Source organism: Tribolium madens, unplaced genomic scaffold (genome assembly GCF_015345945.1).
Source record: "Tribolium madens isolate multiple individuals breed KSU strain unplaced genomic scaffold, Tmad_KSU_1.1 Scaffold_91;HRSCAF=231;Tcas5.2_LG7, whole genome shotgun sequence".
Lineage (NCBI taxonomy): Eukaryota > Metazoa > Arthropoda > Insecta > Coleoptera > Tenebrionidae > Tribolium > Tribolium madens.
In genome coordinates, this window is record NW_025401063.1 from 6,644,583 (window position 1) to 6,668,277 (window position 23,695).

Sequence of the window (23,695 nt, forward strand, 5' to 3'; positions counted from 1 at the left end):
ATTTTTTTTCTAGAAACCGAGCTAGAAACAAACTAGGAACAAGACTTCGTCGCTAGCTGGTCTGGTCTAAAAATCAATAGAATGACGCAGTAAAATTATTGATCTCAAGAAAAACTTTATTTCTTATTTACCCATTTTCTGTTTAAGATCATATAAAATACGTGTTATTAGTGTTTTTCTTTCAATTAGTGCCTCAAACAGTTGAAACCTTATTACGAAATAACAATATAAACTCAAGTGTTCCTATCTTGATGTCTACGTTTTATATTTAAATGAGTTTTACCGTATAATTTCGATCCTTAATCAGGGTGAATAATCCTTGATAATCGCTCTTTGCAAGGACAAATGCGTTTAGTTACTGTTTTATCGTAGACGGTGCGGTGCGACAAAGAAGAATCTTTCTAATTTTCTGTAATTATATAATAATTAGTTTTAAATAAAATTAAAATGCAAATGGCAACGTCGATAGAGACAGATACGGGAGAAATGATAGTTAAAAGAGTGAGTGTTCCTGTCGGACTAGAAGAATTAATGGAGGGTTTAACAAAAGAAGTTTTATTAAAAAAGCCGAAAGATATTTATCTCTTTGCTTCTGAGTACTTTGCCCATTTACTTAATCTTCGTGAAAAGGGATCTCTTAAAGGTAAAATATTTTGCACAAAAAGCCCTCTCTTCATTTTACTGAATTTCAGCAACACTTGGAAAAAGAGCTCAGTCTGTTACAAAACAAATTCCGGCAAATAATTTAGAAAAAAATTTAAAGACCAAGTCGAATTCGGTAGATGCGGTTAAAAATCTTTCAAGACAGTTTAGTTTACGATCAAATTCTTCTTCACACAAAACTTTGACTACGAAAAAAATGACGCTAGAAGACAAAAATGCAGAAAAAGCTAAGTCATTTCTCAATAAGCGCAAAGCACGCAAAGACTCTAAAGATAATTCTTCGACAAGTACTTCAAGTAGTAAACCACAAAGCAATGTTGAAAAAAGTGAGAAGAAAACTTCTCGTTTTAGAGATCGGTCTGTAAATAAAGATGAACAAAAAAAAACACCTCGCAAACGCAGTCAAGAAGGAATCAAACAAGAGAAATCTTCTAGTAAATCGAAGCTTGAAGAAAAAAATAAAGAAATGAGAAAACATGTTACAAAAACAAAGAATGAGGAATCATCGACAGAAAATAAAATTGAGGATATGAAAAAAGACGTCGAAATAATCGATAATAAAAATCAAGAAAAAAATAATTGTATCGGTTGTTCTATAGCATCTGAAAAGGCTACAGACATTGTTGCTATAAAAAACGATAATAAAATCGAGACCGCAAAAACAAGAATATTAAATGTAAATGAAGAAATAGAAACACCAAGTAATAATCAAACTGATAGTAACAATAATAAGGAAACCGATAACACAGTAAGTTCCATTGATGAGGTAGATAGTAATGATTTCAATAAAATTAGTGAAATAACCACCAATGAAGCAGAAGACAAGGAAAAGAAAAATAATATTGAAGGACAAGAAACTGAGATGAAAACTGAAAATTGTGTATTAAATAAGCAAGAATTGACTGATTCTCACAGTGAAGGAAGTAAAGAAAATTTAAATAAAACAACGGAAGAAGCAGAGAAAAATTCTTTGAATGCGATCTCATCTATAGAAAGTGAAGAAAAAAGTTTACAGCAAAATGAAAAACCAAACGAACAGATTCAAACACAAGAGATGAACAAAACAACATCAAAGTCAATCGATTCCCACAGTGAAAAAAACGACAGTGAAGAAAATTTAAACAAAGTAGCGAAAGAACTACTTTTAGAGGAAAAATCATTAAATACGATCTCATCTATAGAAAGTGAAGAAAAAAGTTTACAACAAAACGAAAAGCCAAAAGAACAAATTCAAACACAAGAGATGAACAAAACAAAACCAAAGTCAATAGATTCCCACGGTGAAGAAAACAACGAAAGTGAAGAAAATTTAAACAAAGCACCGAAAGAATTACTTTTAGAGGAAAAATCATTAAATACGATCTCATCTATAGAAAGTGAAGAAAAAAGTTTACAACAAAACGAAAAACCAAAAGAACAAATTCAAACACAAGAGATGAACAAAACAAAACCAAAGTCAATAGATTCCCACAGTAAAGAAAACAACGTAAGTGAAGAAAATTTAAACAAAGCATCCAAAGAAGAAGTAAATAAGAAATCTTTAAATATGATCTTACCTGCGGAATGTGAAGAAAGAAGTTTACAACGAAATGAAAAACCAAAAGAACAAATTCAAACACAAGAGATGAACAAAACAACATCAAAGTCAATCGATTCCCACAGTGAAGAAAACAACGACAATGAAGAAAATTTAAACAAAGCACCGAAAGAATTACTTTTAGAGCAAAAACCTTTAAATACGATCTCATCTATAGAAAGTGAAGATAAGAGTTTACAACAGAACGAAAAAGCAAAAGAACAAATTCAAACACACGACATGAACAAAACAACATCAAAGTCGATGGATTCCCATAGTGAAGAAAACAACGAAAGTGAAGAAAATTTAAACAAAGCACCGAAAGAATTACTTTTAGAGGAAAAATCTTTAAATACGATCTCATCTATAGAAAGTGAAGAAAAAAGTTTACAACAAAACGAAAAACCAAGGGAACAAATTCAAACACAAGAGATGAACAAAACAACATCAAAGACAATAGATTCCCCCAGTGAACAAAACAACGTAAGAGAAGAAAATTTAAACAAAGCACCGAAAGAAAAAGTGAAGGAAAAATCTTTGAGTACGATCTCATCTATAGATGAAAATGATAAAAAAAATAAAGAAAAAAGTTTACAACAAAATGAAAAACTAACTGAACAAATGCAAACACAAGACATGAATAAAACAATAATAAATAAATTTGATTCTGCTAAAGAAGATTTAACTACGGATTTAGAAACTGTAAATAAAGAGCAAATAAACACACAACTATCCGACAAAATAACTAATAAAATTGCAAATCAGGAAAAAGATATAAGCAATAAAACTGAAATAAAAAATGATGAAGTAAATATAGATGATGTAGGGAATACGAGTGATAAAAATAAAACATTTACTAAAAAAACAAAGGATTATGATAACAATAAGACTGACATGGATACTAAAAGTTCAAGCAAAGCTAATTATGAAACTGATAAGAAAGAAAATATGAAAAAGCCAACAAAAGAAAAAGAAATTTTATCCGACAAAGTCACAAAAGAACGTACCAATCATCAGGAAAAAGATAAAACCAATGAAACTGAAACAAAAAGTGACAAAGTAAATAAAATAGACCGTAAAGGAAATACGAGAGATAAAAACAACGCATCTCCTGAAGAAGCAGTGAATTCTAATGTCAAGTATTCTACAAGTTCTAATAAAGATCTGGATAAAATGGATAACAAAGAAAATGAAAAAATATCCGTCGAAAGTAATAATGAAGATGCAAATAAAAATCAGGAATTTAAAGAAAAAACAGACACTAATAATACAACACAAGCAAAGGAAGAAAAAGTGTCAACCAAAAACGGAGATGTGCAAGAAATGACAAAAGAAAATAAAAGTAATAAAGAAGAACAAAAAATTGTCAAATCAAAAGACAATATTAAAATCAAAAACAGCAAATCAAAATCTCTTTCACAAGAAAACTTAAAAACTAAGGACGAAAAGGCGATTCGAAATGTGAAACGAATTAAATCAGTAGATTTAATAAATAAAAATCAATTAGAAGCAACAAAATCAAAAACATTTGTAAAAACAAATAAACAACAAAATGAAAAACTTAATCATAAAACTACGAAAGATTTAATTGTTGCTGCAGATAACAAAAATGTGAGAATAAGAAGATCTACATCAGCTGATGTAAAAGAAACAAATTTGAGTAAAACTGCTAAACAGACAAGTTTCGATTCATCCAAGCTTCGTGAAGAACTGAAACAAGTTGACGAAATAAGCAAAGTGACTACTTTTAAAACAAGTTATAATCCTTATATATTAAGACAAGAAATTAAACAAGTATCTCAAAGTCAGAAGTCTGAAGAGGCAAATGTGTTTGAAAAAATTGCTACCGACGTTGCTGCAGCAATAAGAATACAATCAGTATGGAGAGGATTTATTGTAAGAAAACGGACAAAAAAATTACAGAGTAATAGTGAAAATGAAGACGACACCACGGTTGTGGAAGAAATTAAACAAGCAATTGACAAAAGTAAGTTTGAAGAAAAAAGTGGTGGATTTAAAGATATTGCTAAAGATGTAGCTGCTGCTATAAGAATTCAGGCAGTGTGGAGAGGATTTCTAGTAAGAAAGAAGAACAATAAACTATTTCAATCTGTCATAGACTGTCAAGAAGATGAGACTAAAGCGGATAAAGAAGAACATGAACAAATAGAGAAGAAAAATCTTAAAGAAACATCTGAAAAAATTAAACCTCAAAACACGGAAACTCCAGGAAATGACAGTGGATTTGAAAATATTGCTAAAGATGTTACTGCAGCAATAAAAATTCAGTCAATGTGGAAAAAATTTCTTTCAAGAAAAAGAAATAAAAATTTGCATCAACTTGTTGAAAATCACGAAAAAGATGCCATTAAAGCGGTCGAGACTAACAAAGAAATAGAGAAAAAAATTGTCAAACACACATCTGATCAAAATAAAATCGAGGACAAAAGTAATAAGTTAGAAAACATCGTTAAGGATGTTGCAGCAGCAATAAAAATACAATCGATATGGAGAGGATTTCGAGTGAGAAAAAAAACAGAAACATCTGATAACAGCGTTACATGGGATGAAAACAAGTCTAAGGAAATAGGGGATAAAAAAATGGAAAACAGAAGAGAAAAATTAGATCCGAATATTGAAACTAATAACGTCCAACAAAATAATACAGACAAAGACATTTCTGAAAATGATAAAGAAAAGGAAAATATAACCAAAAGTGGAGTTGACGATGAGAAAAACATTATAACTTCTGTGGGAAGGGAAGAAAAGCTGGAAACTAATAAAGTAGAGAAAAGTGAAAACAAAAGTGAAGACGATGAAAAAGTGGACAAAGTTACCAATTTGGAATTGGATATCACTGAAAAAAATAAAGCTACAGAATTTAAAAACAAATCCGATGACAGTAAAACCTCTAGTTCAGGAAAGGTAGGCAACAATAAAACAATGAAAAATGTTGAAAGAACAGATTTGGAAAGTCATAATAATACAGAACCCATAGCAAAAATCAATGTTGAAAATGCTTCAAAACAAACACAAATAAAGAACATAAATAAAAATGCAACACATAAAAAGGACACGAGCAAAGGAGAGCTAACAGACAAAATAAAATTAACCGACTTGGATACTTCTTCCTTGGAAAAAGAGTCAATGTCAAATCAAAAAGATCAAAAAAAACCTAAACAAGAAAATGAAAAAATTGCGAAAAAGGAAGATAAAACGGAAGAACAAGAAGAAACGAAATCAGAAAATAAGACTATACAAAATATTGAAAAACAAAACAAAAAAGAAACTATTGATAATGTAACAGAAGATAAAAAGCAAGAAACAAATAATCAAATCAAGCAAGAAAAAGAAACGGTCCAGAAAGCTCAGACGCAACTGAACGAAAATATTGCTGTTGAGAAGAATAGTAAAATAAATTTGTCACAAGAAAGAGAAAATATCGAAGATCAAAATACTCAACCTTTGAGCGAGATAGAAGTACAAGATACGGCAAATACAGTACAAAATAAAAACAACACCAATTGGTCTTCTACTGAGAAAGATGTAGAAGAAGCAATGAGTAGTACTGTTAATGATGCCAAGAAAGAAACCAAAGAAGATAAAAAAGAAAGTTCACTAATAAATAAAGATAAAACAGAACAAGATGATAGAAAAGAAAAAGAATATTCTGTTGAAATCGAAAAGTTTAATGTCAAAAACGGAAGAATTAAACCGGAGAATGATAAAAAAAGTGCCTCCTCTGAGAAAAATTTAAAACGATTAGATGATGCAGATGTTAGAAATCAAGAAACACAAAATTTTGCCGAAAAAGAAGAAGATACAAATGACATAAATGAAACAAAAAATAATACAACAAAATTAACTGGTGAAAATGGTATTGATAATATACGTGAAAATTTATTGCAGTCTACTAATAATAACGTTCCAGAGGAAGATAATAAAACCGATTCTAAAATAAAATCAAATAAAGAAAGAAATGAAGAAAAAATCAAAAAAGTGACAGAAAACATCTCTGATGAAATACAAACTGTTAGAAGTGATGAAAAAAATGTAGGAAGTTCCAAAAACAGTAAAGACGAAAATGATGTAAATATAGAAAACAAGAAAATTAACGACAAACGAGAAAATCAAGACATAAACAGCAATTCAGAACAAAACGAATCGAAATCTATTAAAACAGAAACAGAAATTTCAAAAATTGAAAACAATGAAGAATTAAGCAGCAAGTCTCAAAACCAAAGTGCTTTCAACAATTTGGAAAAGCTCATTAAGAACAAAAATAGAAAAAGCGAAAAAACCATATCTAATGAAAAAATAAACGAAATACAACAAAACCAAAAACCAGACAAAGAAACAAAAATTGAACGCGAGTCACAAGAGGAATTACTAATTAGTAAGAAGATAACCACCCCTGAAAAAAAAAGTACAAAAAAGTTAGAGAGTGAAGAGACGAGAAAACCGATATCTCTAGCTGATGCTGTTTTAAAAATCCAAGCTGTATGGCGTGGTTTTAGAGTTAGAAAGCAATTTGAAAAAGTTTTTGGAACTTCCGTTAAAGAGGAGGTGAAAAACAAAGAAGAATTGGAAGTCAGAAAGATGGATAAAAATAAAGCTGTATCAAAAATTCAAGCTCTGTGGAGAGGTTACAAAGTACGAAAAGGTATCAGAGAGTTCGATAAGAAGGTAAGATGTTTAATTATTGTTTATTAAATATTTAATACAAACAAGCAACTTTGTATTTTAGTTATCGGAGCAACAACAACCGGCAGAATGTGATGAACTTCCTTGGCATCGAGGATTAAGCGAAGACGCTATTTTTAAGGCCGCTTCCAAAATTCAAGCCGGTGTAAGAGGATACATGATTCGTAAAAAAGGAACCCACAATAAGGGTACATTGAAGAGTATTACTGAAGAACCTACAGACGAAAACCTGTCCGATGAACAAGTTTTAGAAGCGTTGAATAGTTTACAAGAAATTCCCGAAGAACTTCCTATTATAAAAACAGAAAAAAATCCAGAAAAGTCTGTTTCACTCACAAGTGAATCCAACAAACCTAATCAGTCACGACCAATTTTAAATAAAAATGAACTTGGCAGCAACCTAGAAAAACCGAAAGAATCAATTAAAGCTACAACAGGAAACGAAATTTCTAAAAATAATACAACTGAATCCAAAGAAGATAATAAAACCACCGAAAACGATGTTGAATTTATTGCTGGGGAATTAAACTCTTCCACTACAAATAAACTCTCCAATTCAAATTCCGCTCCGTTAATTGATGATTCTATTTCTAATGGTGTTGTAAACAAAGACGAAGTTGACCCAATTTCACGTGAAGAACCTGGATATGAAGATGCACCCACGCGTCCTGCAACATCTAATAAAGCAGAAGATGATAAAGAAAATAAACAGACTGGTAAAAACGCTGTAAAAGTGGAACCTGAACGATTTTTAAGTCAAAAGTCAACAAATTCTGGCGATTCTATTGCGACAGTAATTCGTAATGACGATCCAAAATCTACATCAGAAGAAATGGCCACCAAAAAAGAATCTTCTAATAAATCTAATCAAAAATTATCAGAAGATAAAGCTGAAGCTCTTTTAAATGCAGTAGAGGATGAAGAAGCAAAAACTCTTGATATTAATGCCGAAATTGCTAAAATGAGCAAATCGGTTTTGGAAGAAGAAATTGAAAACTACAACAAACATCTACAAGAAATGGCCGCTAAGAACTACGAAGAGTTTATTGATACTCGTACTGCTAAAAACCAATCAAATGATGTAACTAATAATAAACTCAAAAGTGAACTTAAAAACAACGACATAAATAATAAATTAAATAAGGCATCTCTAGAAACTGAAATCGAAAAGTTTAGCAAACATTTGCAAAAGGAAACAACGGAAAAAAAGGATATCAGTACTGAAACTAAATCTGAAAAACATGAAGAAAATCCGGCAGTAAACAATACTAAAACAGAAAAAGAAATTCTTCGTGTTCACATTCCTTTGAGAGAATTATCCGATATTAAAGAAGAAGATGCAGATGATAAATCTCCAATGGATACAAGCAAAAATTTGGAAATTGAAAAAGAAGAAAAAACTTCGCAAACTTCTCAGAAATCTTCAACCACAACAATCAGCCTAGTTCACAGTGGAGAGCTCCACGACGCCATCGCCGTACCCATTCCTGTAACTCCCCCAACTCGAGCATCCCCTGAAGGAGGTAAAGCTCAACAAACAGGTCAAACATCGCCCCAAGGTCTAGTAAATACAGGAGAACTCCACGATAACGTTGTCCCTTTATCAGTTCAGCTAAACGAAGCTCCACCAGGTCAAGTATTTGTTATAATAGTAAGTGGTTTTCACCAAACGTTCATTAGTCAGCACGAAATCATTTTATTATTCTTAATATCAGAAAACACACAAACCGTATATCTTTCAACAATTTCGCTTAATTGCCAACCTCCATTACGTCTGTGTTATTTGAAGGAAACAGATTTCTGGCATGACACAAATAAAACAAGACTAAAAATAAAATATGTTATCCAGTGTGAGATCTTCGGGTACAAGAGAACACTTCACCATTAGTAAAAATAGACAATTTCATTTTTGTGCCTTTACTATCGTCATTTTTTACGTCATTTGTCAAGTAAGAATATATTTTCACAAGATTATTAATAGCCATAAACCTCCCACAAATATTTTAATTAAAAAGAAAGTCGTAACATCAGCGCCTAATATCCAAGATATTGGATCAACATCATGTTCTTGATTTATAACTAGTTTAATATTTTATTAAAATAGATAAGATTAAATCAAATTAATTTCCTACACACGATAAGCCACTTGAACTTATAACCACAAATACAGCATATATTATTAATTTATTTGTTTATTCTAAATAAAACTTTATTAAAGTTGTTTTTGTCAGTTTTATCAGTCCGATTGTGAGTGACTAACAAAGAGGCGAGCGATGATTAAACTCAAATTTTTCCGACGTAAACCAATGCTGAAAATTTTGTTAGAAATTAATTAAAAGTTCTAGTAATTCTAGTAAAAACGCTAAATTATAATTTATGAAAAAATTCTGACCGCAGAGGCCAAAACTGGTCTTTACACTCATATGATTTATGGCTCAATTTTAAAAACATTTAATCAATTGTTGCTCTGACTCTCTGACGTTGCTTTCTAAAATTACGCAGCGCGCGCCTAGTCGCTAATTTCCACATCCAGGAAGTGGCGACTTCATGCACCTCATCTCAAAATTGTCAAATAATCTTAAAACACTTGGGTGTCTCGACATTTAGCAGGTGCTGAGGTCCTGACGTCACACGTGTCCAATTCAATCACCACCGAGGCGCAAGCGTCAAATAAAGACGCCTCAACATGTGAGACTCAGCCAGACAAGACAACGCCGTCGTCAGATAGTATGGAAACAGAGAAACGAAACAACGCATCTATACAGAAGAAAAGCATGGAAGCTGAAGCCGCCACCAAGATTCAAGCCGGATTCCGGGGCTATCAAGTACGGAAGCAACTGAAAAACAAGGTAAAATAGCAATTTTTTAATTAAGTTTAATTGAACGAAACTACTAAAAATAATTGGACTCTAATTTGTAAACGAAAGTATTTTTGTACTTTTATTTGAAGAATTGGTCGCGTTTGTGTTTGTTGCCACGTTTTACGGCTTTTTTACGGCGCTGGTCTTGAAAAATCTAAATTAATTTTATTTATTTAGGATTGTTCTGACATTAGAAATGTATTAGCCAATTCGTTTAAATTATCTAAATTTATTTTGTGCGAGCTAAACAATCTTTTTTTGTGTAATTTATGTAAATGTGTCTTCTGTTAAGAGTTTTCGTCAAATTCTTAGTATTACTATTCAAATATTATTATCGCAAAAAATAATAATTTTATAATTTGTGGTTAATTTAGAGCAGTAACTAGATGATTTATTTATTTTTTGTATACACAAGTATTGAAATTACCTATTTCTTTGCATCTACAATTTTATACTTTTTATGATTTAGAAAATGCCTAAAAAACAAACAATTAAAATTGTCATAAAAGTTTTAAAATAATTTAAATATGTTAAAGCGTTTAGATACAAGAAATGAGTTCTATTTTTGTAATGTGCAAAATCATGAATAATTTTCACAATACCTTTAACTAAATTACAGTTTGTCCATACATCTTCTTAATATTTGCATTTTTCAGAAAAGTTATGAGAAAATCTTCAGGTGACCGAATGATGAGTGAATTATAATGAATAAATAGAAAAAAATCATATTTTGAACAGTTGTGTTTATTAAAAGAAACAATGTAACCTACTGGAAAATTTTAACAGATACTCTCGAAATAAATGATTGCATCGTTAAATTATGTTTTCGAATACACATGTTTTATCTCCCTCAGCCAATGTTGTTTTAAAATCTTTGATTTACTAATTTACTTAAACCTTTAATAAATTTAAAACGTATGGTGTGTATGAAAAGCGAAAAACAATAAAAGTGTCACACGGATTTGTTGACATGATGGAACATGTACTTATAGTAAAATAAACTCGTAGTATGAATTTATTACCAAAATATGAATATTTTCTTAATGATTCACACAATAAAATATGCAAAAGCTTTCTTTGCAGTATTAATAATTAATTATTAAAATGATTTCACATTCTTACATCATTATCTGCTGCTTTTATAATTAGTTGTTGCTGTTTTTCAAGTGCTTCTTACGGGTACATCTTATATTTATCTGTCTTCTTTGCCAAGAACATAATTCATTTTCTTAAATTAAATTGTTTACAACGTCAATAATTAGACACAAATCAAAAGGCCTCGAAATTAGTAAATAGGTTTAATAAATAACACAACGCTTCACATAAATCAATTCGGGTTAAAAAATATTGCAACTAATTTGTTCATTGCTAAAGCAATAAAATGGAAAATTCGAACCATCCAAAGTGATGGGCAATTATTGCGTACTTTTGCCTTCAAAAAATAATAATTAATAAAAATAAGAGTGCTATAAAAATGTGAAATTTTTATATATTTTTCCGATAAAAATTGAATAAAACAAACAATAAAAACAATACTGAAATTACAGCTTTAGTTTAAAAAAAGGATTTTATAGTGAGTTGCCATTTAAAAATATTAAAAATTTGCGAAACTCGAAAACCAAAAAAAATTTCAAAAACGTGATAATTATTTTTTTGGAATGTAATTAGTTTATGGAAAAACGCTTGGATTGCTACTTTTTGCTCACCATGTATGTGCAAGATTTAGTCGGATTAGTTGAACCATTGTTTCCAGTTAACGAACTATCTCGTGACAGCATTTATCTGCAAGTTTTAGAGTAAATTTTTACGTCGGAGCAAAAATGTTGCATTTTTACCGCTAGTATGCTGCATTTTTTGGACGTGACCCAAAAAGAAGATCATAAGTCATGCCAAAACACATGGAATTCGTTCTACGTTCGAAAAAAACAAAAAACTCAGGCCTGTTTGCGTCCTTTACAAATTGCTGTCGATTAATACCGAATTATAAATAGATCGATAAATTCCTTGATAAACAATCGCTTTAATTAGGGCACATGTGTGAATGTGGGTTAAGAGCATATTGCCCTTCCAGATCAGCGCTCCCGGAGACATTTCCAACCAGCGCCGCTCCGCCCGCCGTAAGAGTTCCGGGAGATTGACGGATTCCGGAAGGATAACACAAAACAAATCAAAATCACCATCAGACATTGAAGAGAAATCCGCCGTGAAGATCCAAGCCGGCGTTCGCGGCTTTTTGGTGCGTAGACGACAGAAGAAGCAAAACCAAGGGAAGGAGTCATCGTAAAGTTCACGAAAATAGCACACCGCTTTTTAGCTGGCCGTTTCACCATCACGACCATGAAAAACTGGTGCAAGTTCATTCATATAAATATTTCCACAATATAAATGATGTGATTTCGTTTATTTGTAATTGCAGGCTATTTTCGTTTAGTATTAACCTCAATTTGATATTTTTCGGTTCGGTAGCATTTCTAAAAATGGATTCAGAAGGATCATCAGCCGTCCATTACTGATTTGAAAGCACTCAAAATACATAATAAACAACACTATTTGTAAAGCTAGTAGACTTGTATGTTATGATTCCAGTAATATTTATAATATTTAAGCACTTTCCAAATAATGACGTATAATTAGCGATGATGAATGAGTGTACACAAACTTTAGTTTTATCCAAAAATAACTTTATTTTGAATTAACTATGTCTCATCGGATATTTCTTTGGCTAGTAAGGAAGTCACTTTTTATAAAAACGGTATTAGTTTTACTGAGACAAGGACGAGGATATCAAGATATTCGCAAGAAAATGTGTTATTGAATGTAGTACAGTTGGAAAGGACAGAAAATAAACTCTTTGTAGTTGTTGACACACTACTATTTATTACCTAATTAAAATTAAAAACTTGTATTTATTTGCTTTCTGGTCTGGAATTATTTAAATTGGAATAAACTTAGATGTGTACAACTTATTCATCTGTTTATTGTTAATGTTTAGATTACTAAATACAAGATTCTGTATTTATATTTTCTTAAGTTAAGTCTAATAAAAAATGCAAAAATTAGTCATATTTTCTTATTGTGGGCAGGCATAACTTAATATTTAGCAAACCCTAAGGGTTAAACAAGGATACAATAACACTGATTTTGCGAAATAGATAAAGTCATAATGAATGTTAAATAGATAAACAAAAAAATAATTTTGAAAACTGAAATTTTGTGTAACTTTTACTTTAAAACCTATGGAAAAACATTTATTATACAGGAGTAAAGTAGGTAATTGTTACACTTAGTACCCGTGATACAAAACATTTTCGTTGTCAAATATTTGAAACTACATATTCGTTTAACTACGTTTTCTGTAAAATAAAGAAATTATAAGAAGGCTCCCAAAAGCCATTAAACTAAATCTACTTTTTTGTTGTTACTTCTCAACTATTTTTTGGATAAAAGTCTACGTTTTGAATGAACCAATTATTTCTTTCTGACACAGTTATTGTGTTAACATTTGATTTTTTTAGTAGGTGTCACACCAAAAAAATATTTGGATATTCTAAAACATAAGTAAGAAAAATAAGCAACAAAAAAATAAAAAATTGAACCCATGTGTAGTTACATTGATATGTACATTGATAAAAAAATGTAAACGATTTATTTATCCCGAATTATTTTTAATGTGCTTTTGTATTACTGGTTTTCTATATATTGTTAACATCTGCAGTAAATAATTATAAAGTTTATAGTAACGTGAACAAAAATATAGAAAAATAATAAAACAGTAAGTATATGTATTCGTTTTTATAGGCAAAAAATCAAAAATAGGTATAACAAATAAAAATAATGTGAATTTGTCCTATGAACAATTGTTTAAAAACGCTTTCTTACCCGAGAAAAATGGTGCCAACATTTTTTCACCCAATATACTGATTGCGTCGAAATTGGTACAAAATAATAGTCGTCAGTCACCTAGTGTGCTTGCAAAATTTAGAACTCGTGACTCTCCCTGTTTAGGAGATATTAAGAACAGATGGGAACAAATTTCAAATTTTGGCATCATTCACCTCTGGTCGGTAAGAAAGCGGTAAAAAAACGTTTTTGAATAATTGCTCATAGAAAAAATTCACGTTTTACACTATTCCTGAATTTTCGCCGGTAAAAACAGGACCACGCTGTATTCTTCGTAAAAAAGTTAAAAAGTGACACCCATTTATATGCGAGTTGCTAAAAGTTTACTCGTATGTTACAAAGGTAAAAAAAATATTTTTTCATCAGTGTCAAGCAAAGAATCAGATATTTAAACCGGATATAGTTCTGAAGCTTGTCCAAATTGCAAGTATTGGGCCTATCACGTAATTATAAACAACATTTTTATGACTCTGAAAAAAATCATGTGATTTCGTCAAATCGGTTTCTGTTTTCGTACCTCAGAAATGATTTTTAAAATACCTCCAACGCAAATTATTGTCAAATGCAACAGTGCAGAAAGTTGCATCATTCTAGCAAATAAAAATATATTTTAATCGTTTCTAATAATTTTTATTAAGAATGGATATTGCACAAACATAACTAAATATAAAATTTATGGAAGAATTTTATCAAAATTTAATGTAACTGATTTGCTTTCTTGTGTAATAACTGTAATAATTAGTTCAATTATAAAGAGTGTTTTCTCATTGGGTAACAATTTTAATTACAATGCAGCGGTTAAAAACCAATTATTATTTAAGAAAAGTGTGATAGGTACGCATCTTTTATACCTTAAAGAAGGATTCGTTAATTAAAAAATTGATTAGTTTTGGAATTTTTTATGTACTTAAAACTAATAATAATAAAGGTACACTTTGCAGCAAATATTACGGAAATATATTTTATTTTCACTTTAAACATATCAATTTTTAAAAACCACTTGAGATCTGAGTATTTTAATAAAATAAATATAAGCACGATTTCGCAGTACATCATCTATAAATATTCATTAAGCTACAAACATAACAACAAAAAGTAAGTAATACTGTTGTTTTCGGAAGTTTGAGATCACATTAATCATCTGGATAGCATGCCATAGTTGGAATGTAACATCCATGACATCTGTTATCTTTATTCGAACACCATAGTCCCTCTCCACAAGTGCCCAAAATATTAAATCTGTCCCCACATTTCTCACCAGGGCCCTGCAAACACACCGTCACTAACCCATCTCTAACTAACTAAAAACCTTACTTTTGAACAAACTCTTCGATTACAGTAATCTCTGTTTTCACCATAAACACACAACTGGGGAGGATCAGCGTTGCATTCTTGGATTGACGCACATCTCTTGCAGGGCAGATGGATCATAGCAGTCCCTCTGAAACCAAACAATTGCTTTGTTTAGTAATTGTAACAAAAGTTGTTGACCAGGTGAAAAACTTACTTGTCACTAAAAATAATAATTGTCACGGTGAGAACTAAAACTATGGTGATAAAGTTGTGGGAGAGACACATAGCGGTTGCTGCAGCCGATGCTGTAGCAGTGGAATGCCCAAAAAAACAGTACTGTAACGAAACAATTTATAATTAAAAAAAAATCAAAAATTAACAAGTCAAAGAACAGGAGTTTATCGTCGTCTAGAATAATGTGTTTACCTTTGTCTCACTTTGGTGGTCGAGTCAAAAACCTAAATTTCTTAAATCCCAAATCACAAACTTCCCAAAAAACACCAATACGTCGCTTGCCACACATCTAAACAATCTCTCTATTTCAATCAACTTGTCATAAAAATGAAAAATGTCCATTTATCGTCACAAATTCACACGGTTTAAAGTTATTGCGGATGTAACCGGTGACCAGCAGGATGACCAGATACTGAACAGCTGTCCGACTGTCTCTTGTTGGCTTTCCCATCAAAACTTATTACTTATCTTAAGTCACCATAATAAGTGACACTGATATTTACAGTTTTTATTTATATCTAAGAATAGAACAGTCTGTGTCTGCAGCTGAATGCCTTTTTGCCGGTGGGTAGTGCCGAAACTTCTTTATTTTCTTATCTCCATTTTTCTAATTCTTTGTACAACATTAAAAACAAACGTGATTTCAACCAGTGAAATGAAGTTAAAAACAAATCACTGATTAATTAACAGTTTCTTTCTTTCGAGTAGATAAGATATCGAGAAATTAAGAACCAAATTTTACTTTGTTTTGAATAAACAACCTGCATTTCTCAACTAATGACTCACTGATTAAATAAAATGTGAAAATATGCAATTGTTGTAAACAAATAAAGAAGGATTCCGAGTGGACTTCCGGATTGTTTAGACTTCCGTAAAGTGTTTTTGTAGTAAACAGTTTCTTAAAACTAATTAATTCATTACAAAGACTGATAAACTTATTATAAACTAAAATGCAGTAAACTGCGTCGGAATAATAGTAGAATTTAGTTGGAGTCAATGAAATAGTGAACAAGACTGAATAAACTGGATGAAAGCCAGAGATAAATTTGGAAATTGGAGAAAATGAATAAGTATGTCTGAGAATTTTTCTAGACTTATAAAAGTACGTCAAAAATCCGTAAAACTGCAGAACTATTTATAGACCCAAAAATTTTAAATTTGGTGACCCTATAATAATGCTTTTGAAAGCAAGGTCGTTAAGATACTACTCATATCGAAGTTCATAAGTCAAATAAATATAACTAGTGAAAGTTATCGAATTTTTTCTTAAAAATATGTTGAAGAAATTATATAACAATGTGTTATCTCGAATATAGGTCACAATATTAGACCCCACCCTCGAAGATATTTACTTGAATTTCAAAGAAAGTTCTTATTATCTCGTCGAATTTTCGTCGAAATCGGTTTACACTTCTCCAAATAAATGAGAACAGTGTCGTGATAGTCAATATTATTAAATATCCTCGTATTTAGAACAAACTGGTTGTAGTAAACATAAGTTCACATCTTGTTTATCGTTCAATACAGTAAACAGTACAAAAGTCCAAAAAGTGCAAGAAAATTTTTTCGAAAAATTTCGAAAAACGATTATATCACATTTAAAATTAGCGCCCGAATTCATTGATAAAATTCTGATTCCGGGTGCCAAAACCCCGAAAAATGTCACGATACCCAATGTGTGGTCAAAAGCCTCTACGTGGCTAACTTTAGCGAAATAGAATCAGAAGACGTCATTGATGAGGAGGTGGAGTGCAGAAATAATAATTTTTAGTCATAGAAATATCACGCGACATCCTATTCACCAAAACAACAGTTTCTCAGTATTTTGTAATCTATAAATACACCCACAAATATTTTTGAATATTTTTAGCAAATAGCACAATCATATGTCCTATAAAGAAAAATTGGGGCAGATTTATGTAAACAAGCCTTGAAAATGTACATTACTTCTAATGTGCGTTTTCAAAGCTGTTAAAAGATTTGTTTTTTGTTCAATTTTCTCACTGGCACCTAGTCTGTAAACAAGCCGTTTTGAAGCTTATTATAAATTTTGCACTTTCTTCCATTTTCATCAATCAAATTTTAGTTGGATAATCATTAAATTAGTGCAGAATTGAAATTTTGCCAAAAATAAAACCAAATTTGATGGTTTTGAGCCGAAGTTTAGCCGATGTATTTACCAGAAATTAAAGTAGATAACAAATAAGTCTCCTCAGTGGATTCCTCTGACACTGACCTGCATTGGTTCATGGCTGTCGTCGAGAAAAATTTCGAAAACGCATATAACCAAACCAAAATAAAAACAAAGCACCTATCGTTAAGCAAAAATATGTTTACGATATAAGTTTCAAAAATAATCCCCCGCATGGGGCATTAGAATCTTTGGCAAAAGACACAGCGTCCTGACGCACAGGCGTAAAAGTGGGACATAAAAATGAGGTGGGGGTCCTTCCAGAAAGAAAAACATCAACGTAGGTGATCTCAATAAAGAAATTTGCGAGTCAACACAAAGAACAGTCAGAAAGCGAGAGCTCGAAAGCGCGTTGCAGTTTATTCCAAGTCTATTTCAAGTTTGGGTTGAGTAAATAGTGTTCTAGAAGTTTTCCTGGCCGAACTTTGCCTCGTCCGTAAAAAACAGTGTGCAAAATGGGCATGATAACCAGAGTCCGAGGACGGCTGAGGAGCTTTCACACCATCCAAGTCGACCCGGAAATGCAAAACGAAAAAATCGCTGAAACTGGTAAGAAAACTAAAATAAAAAATAACACAAATAATGGTAGCGAATTTCAGTTTGTTTGTTATCCGTTTTGTTCCTTCTTCCTTACTGCTCCAGAGGCCATGCACCGCTACTTGTGAGTTTGGGGGGATGGTGCGTTGCCACTTACTCTTTTCTAGTCCTCCCAGTACTTATTTCTGCCAACTACAAGTATCCTGTGAGATGGTTGAGAAAATTATTTGCCAAAATCCCAGGTAAATATTAATTTAAAGCAATGTTTTAATCGGAAATTAACACTCTTCCGCATTTGATATCGTTTGAAGCCCCCTCTTCAAATAATAAAAATATTTTTCGAGAGATTTTAGCTGTTTATTACAAAGACCAAAAATAAGTAATAATTGTAAATAAGTCATGTCGGTTTATTTTTAAGCCTGTAAATACGACGTAATGTTTACAGTTGGTAAAATTCGTTATTTTTCGAATTAGTGTAAACGAATTTTTTCAATTTGGCTCAATTCCAAAAATATTACTGGCACAAAAACAACTTACCCTGCGATGTGTTGCTGAAAGGAACTGGAATGGTTGTGTGATAATGGGGTAAAATTCTCAATTTTTATACTTAATCTCACCCTCGCCTATTAAGGGATGTTATTTTTTAAGATTGACAGCAGCAGTGGTGTAGTTAATTCCTATCAAGCTTCACAAAAAATATAAATCATTCCCGTTTTTATCTCTACTATTGGATGAATAATAATTATTATTACGAGTTCAATAGCAACAAATGAGTTGTTTTGATTTTGAGCGGTTGCAACGTAACATTTTATCTTTCGTCTGTTTGCCTTCCAGACAAAATTGGAGGTTACAGTTCGCGACCTCCTCATGAACCGTTAAATTAAAATCTTTTTATTAAATGTTGTATAAATTTTAAAGTGTTTTTAATTTTATTTAGTAAAAAAGTGTTACGCCACTGGTACACTGTCATTCGGCGTACAAGGGAACAAATTAAAACACATTGACAGCGGATTTGCAAATTAGGTTTTAGCTTGATTGGAGTAGTAAATTAACGATAAGAAACTCTAGTTCATGACAGAATATAAATTAAAAAGATGTAAATTCTTCTATTAATAGGAGAAAGCACCTTACAAAAATGTTTTTACATCACACTAAAACATTTCTGAAAATTTAATTACAAAAGTAAATAAGTAAGAATTGTTCCAAGAGTACTAAACATTCGTCTAAATAGACTCAAAAGAAAATAAACAACAAAATTAATCTCAACAATATTCATTCATTGTTGTGATGTTTCATACAAATAAATAATCTTAAAAATCATGATTGATTAAATCAGCTCATTAAAATGTTTATTATATTTATTATTTTATCAATTACGAGTATAAAGGAAGCAAACTTGTCAACAATTTCATTTAGATTTGAACATATTCTCATATTCATAGTGATAAAATAAATATTTTTTACTAACAGCAATTATTTCGTTATCTATAGTAGCTTTTATCGAAAAATTATTTAAATTTAATATATTTTTGAGATAACAAGAAGAAAAATATTTCCCAAAAACGATTTAAAAAAATTGTTGAAAAATACTGCTCTTTCATGGTGTCACAGGTACATTTTTATTGTTACTAAGAACAGTTCAATAGCGTAGTTTTTATTACTTTTTTTTATTACTTTTTTGTAATTTGCCTTCATTTTGCTTCTCTATAATAGACCTTAAATAACGTAACATCTATAATCAAAAAGCGACTAAAACATTACAAACAATAGTATAAAATTACAAAAAATAGTACAAAAAACTCATGTCGTTAAAATAACTCGTGGTTGCACCACTCGTTTTTTAAACTTGAATTCGTGCCTCAAGACTGGTCTTATATAAAACTTGTTTTTTAATATACTGCTATTTTCTAATTCGCCTTTTAATATATATTTAAGAACCAATTACATAAGTAACTATTTATTGGCCGATAAATAATTTGCTTATTGTCTACTCTGTTAATATCAATAATTTTTGAAAATAAATATGTATATGTATACTTACGGTGTTTGTCGACTAAATACTTTTCTTAACATTTTTATATTTACTCAGTAAATATATTTTAATGTAAATGTGTATTTACTGAATACCTTTACATAGGTACAATGCCGTAAATATCATAGAAACCCCCACAGAAACAAGTATTAAATAATTTGTTGTTTTTTTAACTAATTATGAAATAAAATAAAATTTTTTTTACTGGTAAATAGTTTGCTATTTACGAGTAAAAACATTAATAAATAAGTAGTTTATAAATTTCAAAATGATTTAAGTAGTTCTAGTTTCGTCCAGTTATTATAATTATTTCACATTTTCCACATCTAAAATCACCTACGACATAGAATATTATTGTTTTCCACACATTTCACACAGTCTCCAAAATGTTAGTATTTGTGGCTATAACTAAAATTTATGTCTTAATGTGTGCCAAAATATAATAATGTACTAATTTTCAAAATGTTTTCTTTCGAAGTAAATAACGGATTTTGCTCAAACGTTGCACCCAATGAATTATCAAGCACCTCACCGAATAATTTTAGCACGCAAATTTTGGCAGGATATTAAAAAAATCAATCATATCAGGTTGTTGCTAAGCCAAAGTTCTATGACTTTCTAAAAATAAATACGTTAAAATTATCAATCCTGTATTTGCTTTTAATTAATAAATATGTAATGGCATACTTATCGTATTTTTCAGTAATTTATTTTTCTGACATACTCCCAAATTAATTATTATTAATTAATCAGTTCGAATGTGACATTCTTATCTAACCCGCTGGAGGATGTATCGACTAATGAGCGTTGCACGTGTATGGGTTACTTTTTAAAACAATTAAATGTAGTCTGAGATGATTTAATGCCAAAACACAACCACAAGACCCATACGATTTCTTCGAAATAAAAAGTTTTACGAATTTAAAGTAAAAATAGTTAATTTTCTGTGTCAAGTGGCACTTCTGTTTTTCAAGAGTATGTTAATTTTTTTTGAAAATTCCAGCCGTAACTTGAAATTTTTTTCAGCTCTGTTGAGCAAGTGGTCAGGCCCTGTTTGGTCCTTTATTTGCAGAGTGTATGCGCCGTTGGACCGATGCGAAAAAATGTTCATGAAAATGACGAATTTATCAAATCTGGCCACACAAGTGAGTCGATTTTTTAAAAAAACGTAATTAGACAAGTCTTCTTCCAGTTGGTGTTCTTTATGATGTGTGATCGCGTCCTGCTGTGCTCCCTCGGAGGCGGCAACTGCCCGCAGAAGAAAGTCACCGGGTTGTACTCACTCATGTTTTACAACGTTATTGCTTACTGCGTCTCCTACATCAAAGAACTGATCGAGAAAGAGGACTGGTCTGTGACTGTTAACATGACCCAACACAGCAACATCAAACATGTGGCAATGTCCGCGACGAAAATTGTGCTCGAATGGACCAAAGCCATAACTTTCATAATCACCGTCACCTTCATGTTGCTCGTTTTTGGCTTGGAGCAGGGCTTGGAGCATTACCAGCCCACAGCTTTGTACACACTCATCACGTGGACTTACTACATGTGTACTGAGAAAGTTTTCATCGAGTTGTTCCCGCCATTCCTTGCCTTCCTCCGGTTGAAACACCTGGAGGCCCTGGAGTCGCTCTACGCTCCGGTCATCTTGCGCTACTACACCGTGAGTGTCGCGGCTGTTTTAGTGCTTTTCTTGTGCTTTTACGGCCAAGTCAGGTTCACTTTCATTGCCTTCTATTTGACGGTTTATTTGAGACTTAAAGACATGGTGGCCAACTGTCTGAAAACCTTGAGGCAGGAGCGGGCGATTTTGGGACAGTTTAGACATGCCACAGAAGAGGAAATTGAGAATTGTGACGACGTCTGCGCTGTTTGTTTGAGTCCGATGGAAAAAGCAAGAGTTACTCCGTGTCATCATTTATTCCACGCCAGTTGTCTCAGACAGTGCTTGAGCGCGTCGCAGAATTGCCCCATGTGCAAGAGGGAGTATACATTTGTACACTAGGATTACGGATTTTCTTTTTTAAATGTTACGGTCGTACTAGCTTAATATTTTGTACGTGACTAGGATAGGCAAACTAGATTAGTTTTGCTACGTTTATATTGTATTTATTTATTATTTTATATTTTGTATGTGAATAAAAGTATTACTCTACTCTACTCTAATTACTTCTCAAAAGCAATTAAAACCCCGCTCACCATAAACACTAATTGTTATGAAAAGAAACACAATATACATACCGTCAGATTCAAAAAAAGTGGTCGTCAATGTGATATTTTGGCATAAAATTAATTATTCCTGTATAAATGAGCCTACCTAAATTTACAAAAACAAATTACTTGACATCATGAAGTTTCTTTCTTCAAAACAATTTTGTTGTTAAAATCTAAATTATTTGTTATTTATTTATTATTTATTAATTTTAGAAATGACACTGACGACCAGTTTTTTTGATGTTGACTGTTTCATACGTATCATTTTGAGTTCCAATTTTAAATCTTCGTTAATAACAATTAATAAAAGAATAACTTGCAATAGAATTCCAAAGACACATCTATTTTGCATAATACACTGGCGGACATTGAACAATTTGTCATTTAACTGACTAAAACAAAATGTAAAACGGGCATTAGGCAACTAACCTCACTTTCGGTTTTTGTAATATTTATCCTGATAGCTAGAGAAAAAATGACAACAAAACAAAATAATTTATTACACTTATATAAAAACACGTATTGCTGGCATTATGGTTTCGGATAATCGACGCCAAAAATAAATTTCAACTAAAACTTTCAAATTTTATTTTCAAAGTCAATCATAATGACAATAATAAAGCGTGACTTACATTGACATATTTTGAACTGACATAAATTTAATGTCCAAAATTCCGTGTCCACCACTGTACATAAAATAACACAAAAAAAACACAATCTAATAAAAGATTTTTTTTTTCTTTCTTTAAACGAAAGAAACAGAAATTTTATATAAATAGGTACTTTCCGTAACGGCGACCCCGGCGCCTCCACCAATTTTCAAATATTCGCAACATACGAGTATTAAACTAAACAATTAAAACATCGTAAACCCTAGTTAAAAACAAAACTAAGAGCCACTTACATTAAAAAAGTAATAAAAAAAAACTAAAATTAATGTAGATTTAGAATGTGAAATGTCAACAAGTCCGTAGTAATCACCACATTCTAAACCGCATTTAATTTAATGCTCCTTTAAATTCGATTATGAAACTTGTTTTATATTTTTCTAAAAAAATAAAATTTTATAAAATCAAGTAAACAGAATTTTTTTTTAATCATCAAAGTGAAAGCTGAAATAGTATATTATTCAACGAGCAGATAATTCACGTCTACAACTCGTTTTTTAATCACCTAAATGAAGAATAGCCATTATATTTTGTTTGTGCCTAACCTAAAACAAGTAAATCTGTAATTAAAACTTTACTATTTCGACTCAATGAAAAGAAAAGTTCTTTTTTTTCTTGATTTTAGACTTTCGACTTTTGATTTTTTTAACAATTAATTAATTATTTAATTAAATAATGATTTTTATAGTTAAAAAATGACTTTGTTTTTTATCTTAAAGCTGTTTCTTTGAGTTGCCATTCAATAAAATTATGTTTTTCACACACATTTTGTTATTTAACTTGCGTAAACTCATTTTTGTCAAAGCGACATCGGTGTCA

General features: G+C 31.0%; 3 protein-coding genes across 9 annotated transcripts; 2 read left to right on the plus strand and 1 right to left on the minus strand.

Moving 5' to 3' along the window:
- Positions 1–145: 145 nt before the first annotated feature.
- LOC123010594 (uncharacterized protein PF11_0213-like) lies at positions 146–12,863 on the plus strand. 6 transcript variants are annotated; one of them, XM_044407613.1, is made up of 6 exons: positions 146–643; positions 693–6,116; positions 6,171–6,925; positions 6,987–8,574; positions 9,551–9,792; positions 11,876–12,863. In XM_044407613.1, exons 1-6 carry the CDS (start codon positions 448–450, stop codon positions 12,086–12,088), a joined length of 8,418 nt encoding a protein of 2,805 aa, XP_044263548.1. In that variant the 5' UTR covers positions 146–447; the 3' UTR covers positions 12,089–12,863. The 6 variants fall into 6 exon arrangements, with proteins under 6 accessions (XP_044263548.1, XP_044263546.1, XP_044263547.1 ...); XM_044407611.1 differs by having other exon boundaries at positions 693–6,925; XM_044407612.1 differs by having other exon boundaries at positions 693–6,925; positions 9,554–9,792.
- Positions 12,864–14,651: 1,788 nt separating this feature from the next.
- Positions 14,652–18,525, minus strand: LOC123010596 (neuroparsin-A-like). Of its 2 annotated transcripts, none has more exons than XM_044407618.1 (4): positions 18,497–18,525; positions 15,212–15,333; positions 15,019–15,145; positions 14,652–14,969 (listed from the first exon to the last, which is right to left on the minus strand). In XM_044407618.1, exons 2-4 carry the CDS (start codon positions 15,280–15,282, stop codon positions 14,838–14,840), a joined length of 330 nt encoding a protein of 109 aa, XP_044263553.1. In that variant the 5' UTR covers positions 15,283–15,333; positions 18,497–18,525; the 3' UTR covers positions 14,652–14,837. The 2 variants fall into 2 exon arrangements, with proteins under 2 accessions (XP_044263553.1, XP_044263554.1); XM_044407619.1 differs by lacking the exon at positions 18,497–18,525 and adding an exon at positions 15,424–15,860.
- On the plus strand, positions 17,515–22,149 carry LOC123010595. Its single transcript, XM_044407617.1, has 4 exons — positions 17,515–17,971; positions 18,022–18,201; positions 21,018–21,136; positions 21,184–22,149. Exons 1-4 carry the CDS (start codon positions 17,878–17,880, stop codon positions 21,997–21,999), a joined length of 1,209 nt encoding a protein of 402 aa, XP_044263552.1. The 5' UTR covers positions 17,515–17,877; the 3' UTR covers positions 22,000–22,149.
- The last annotated feature ends 1,546 nt before the right edge of the window (positions 22,150–23,695 follow it).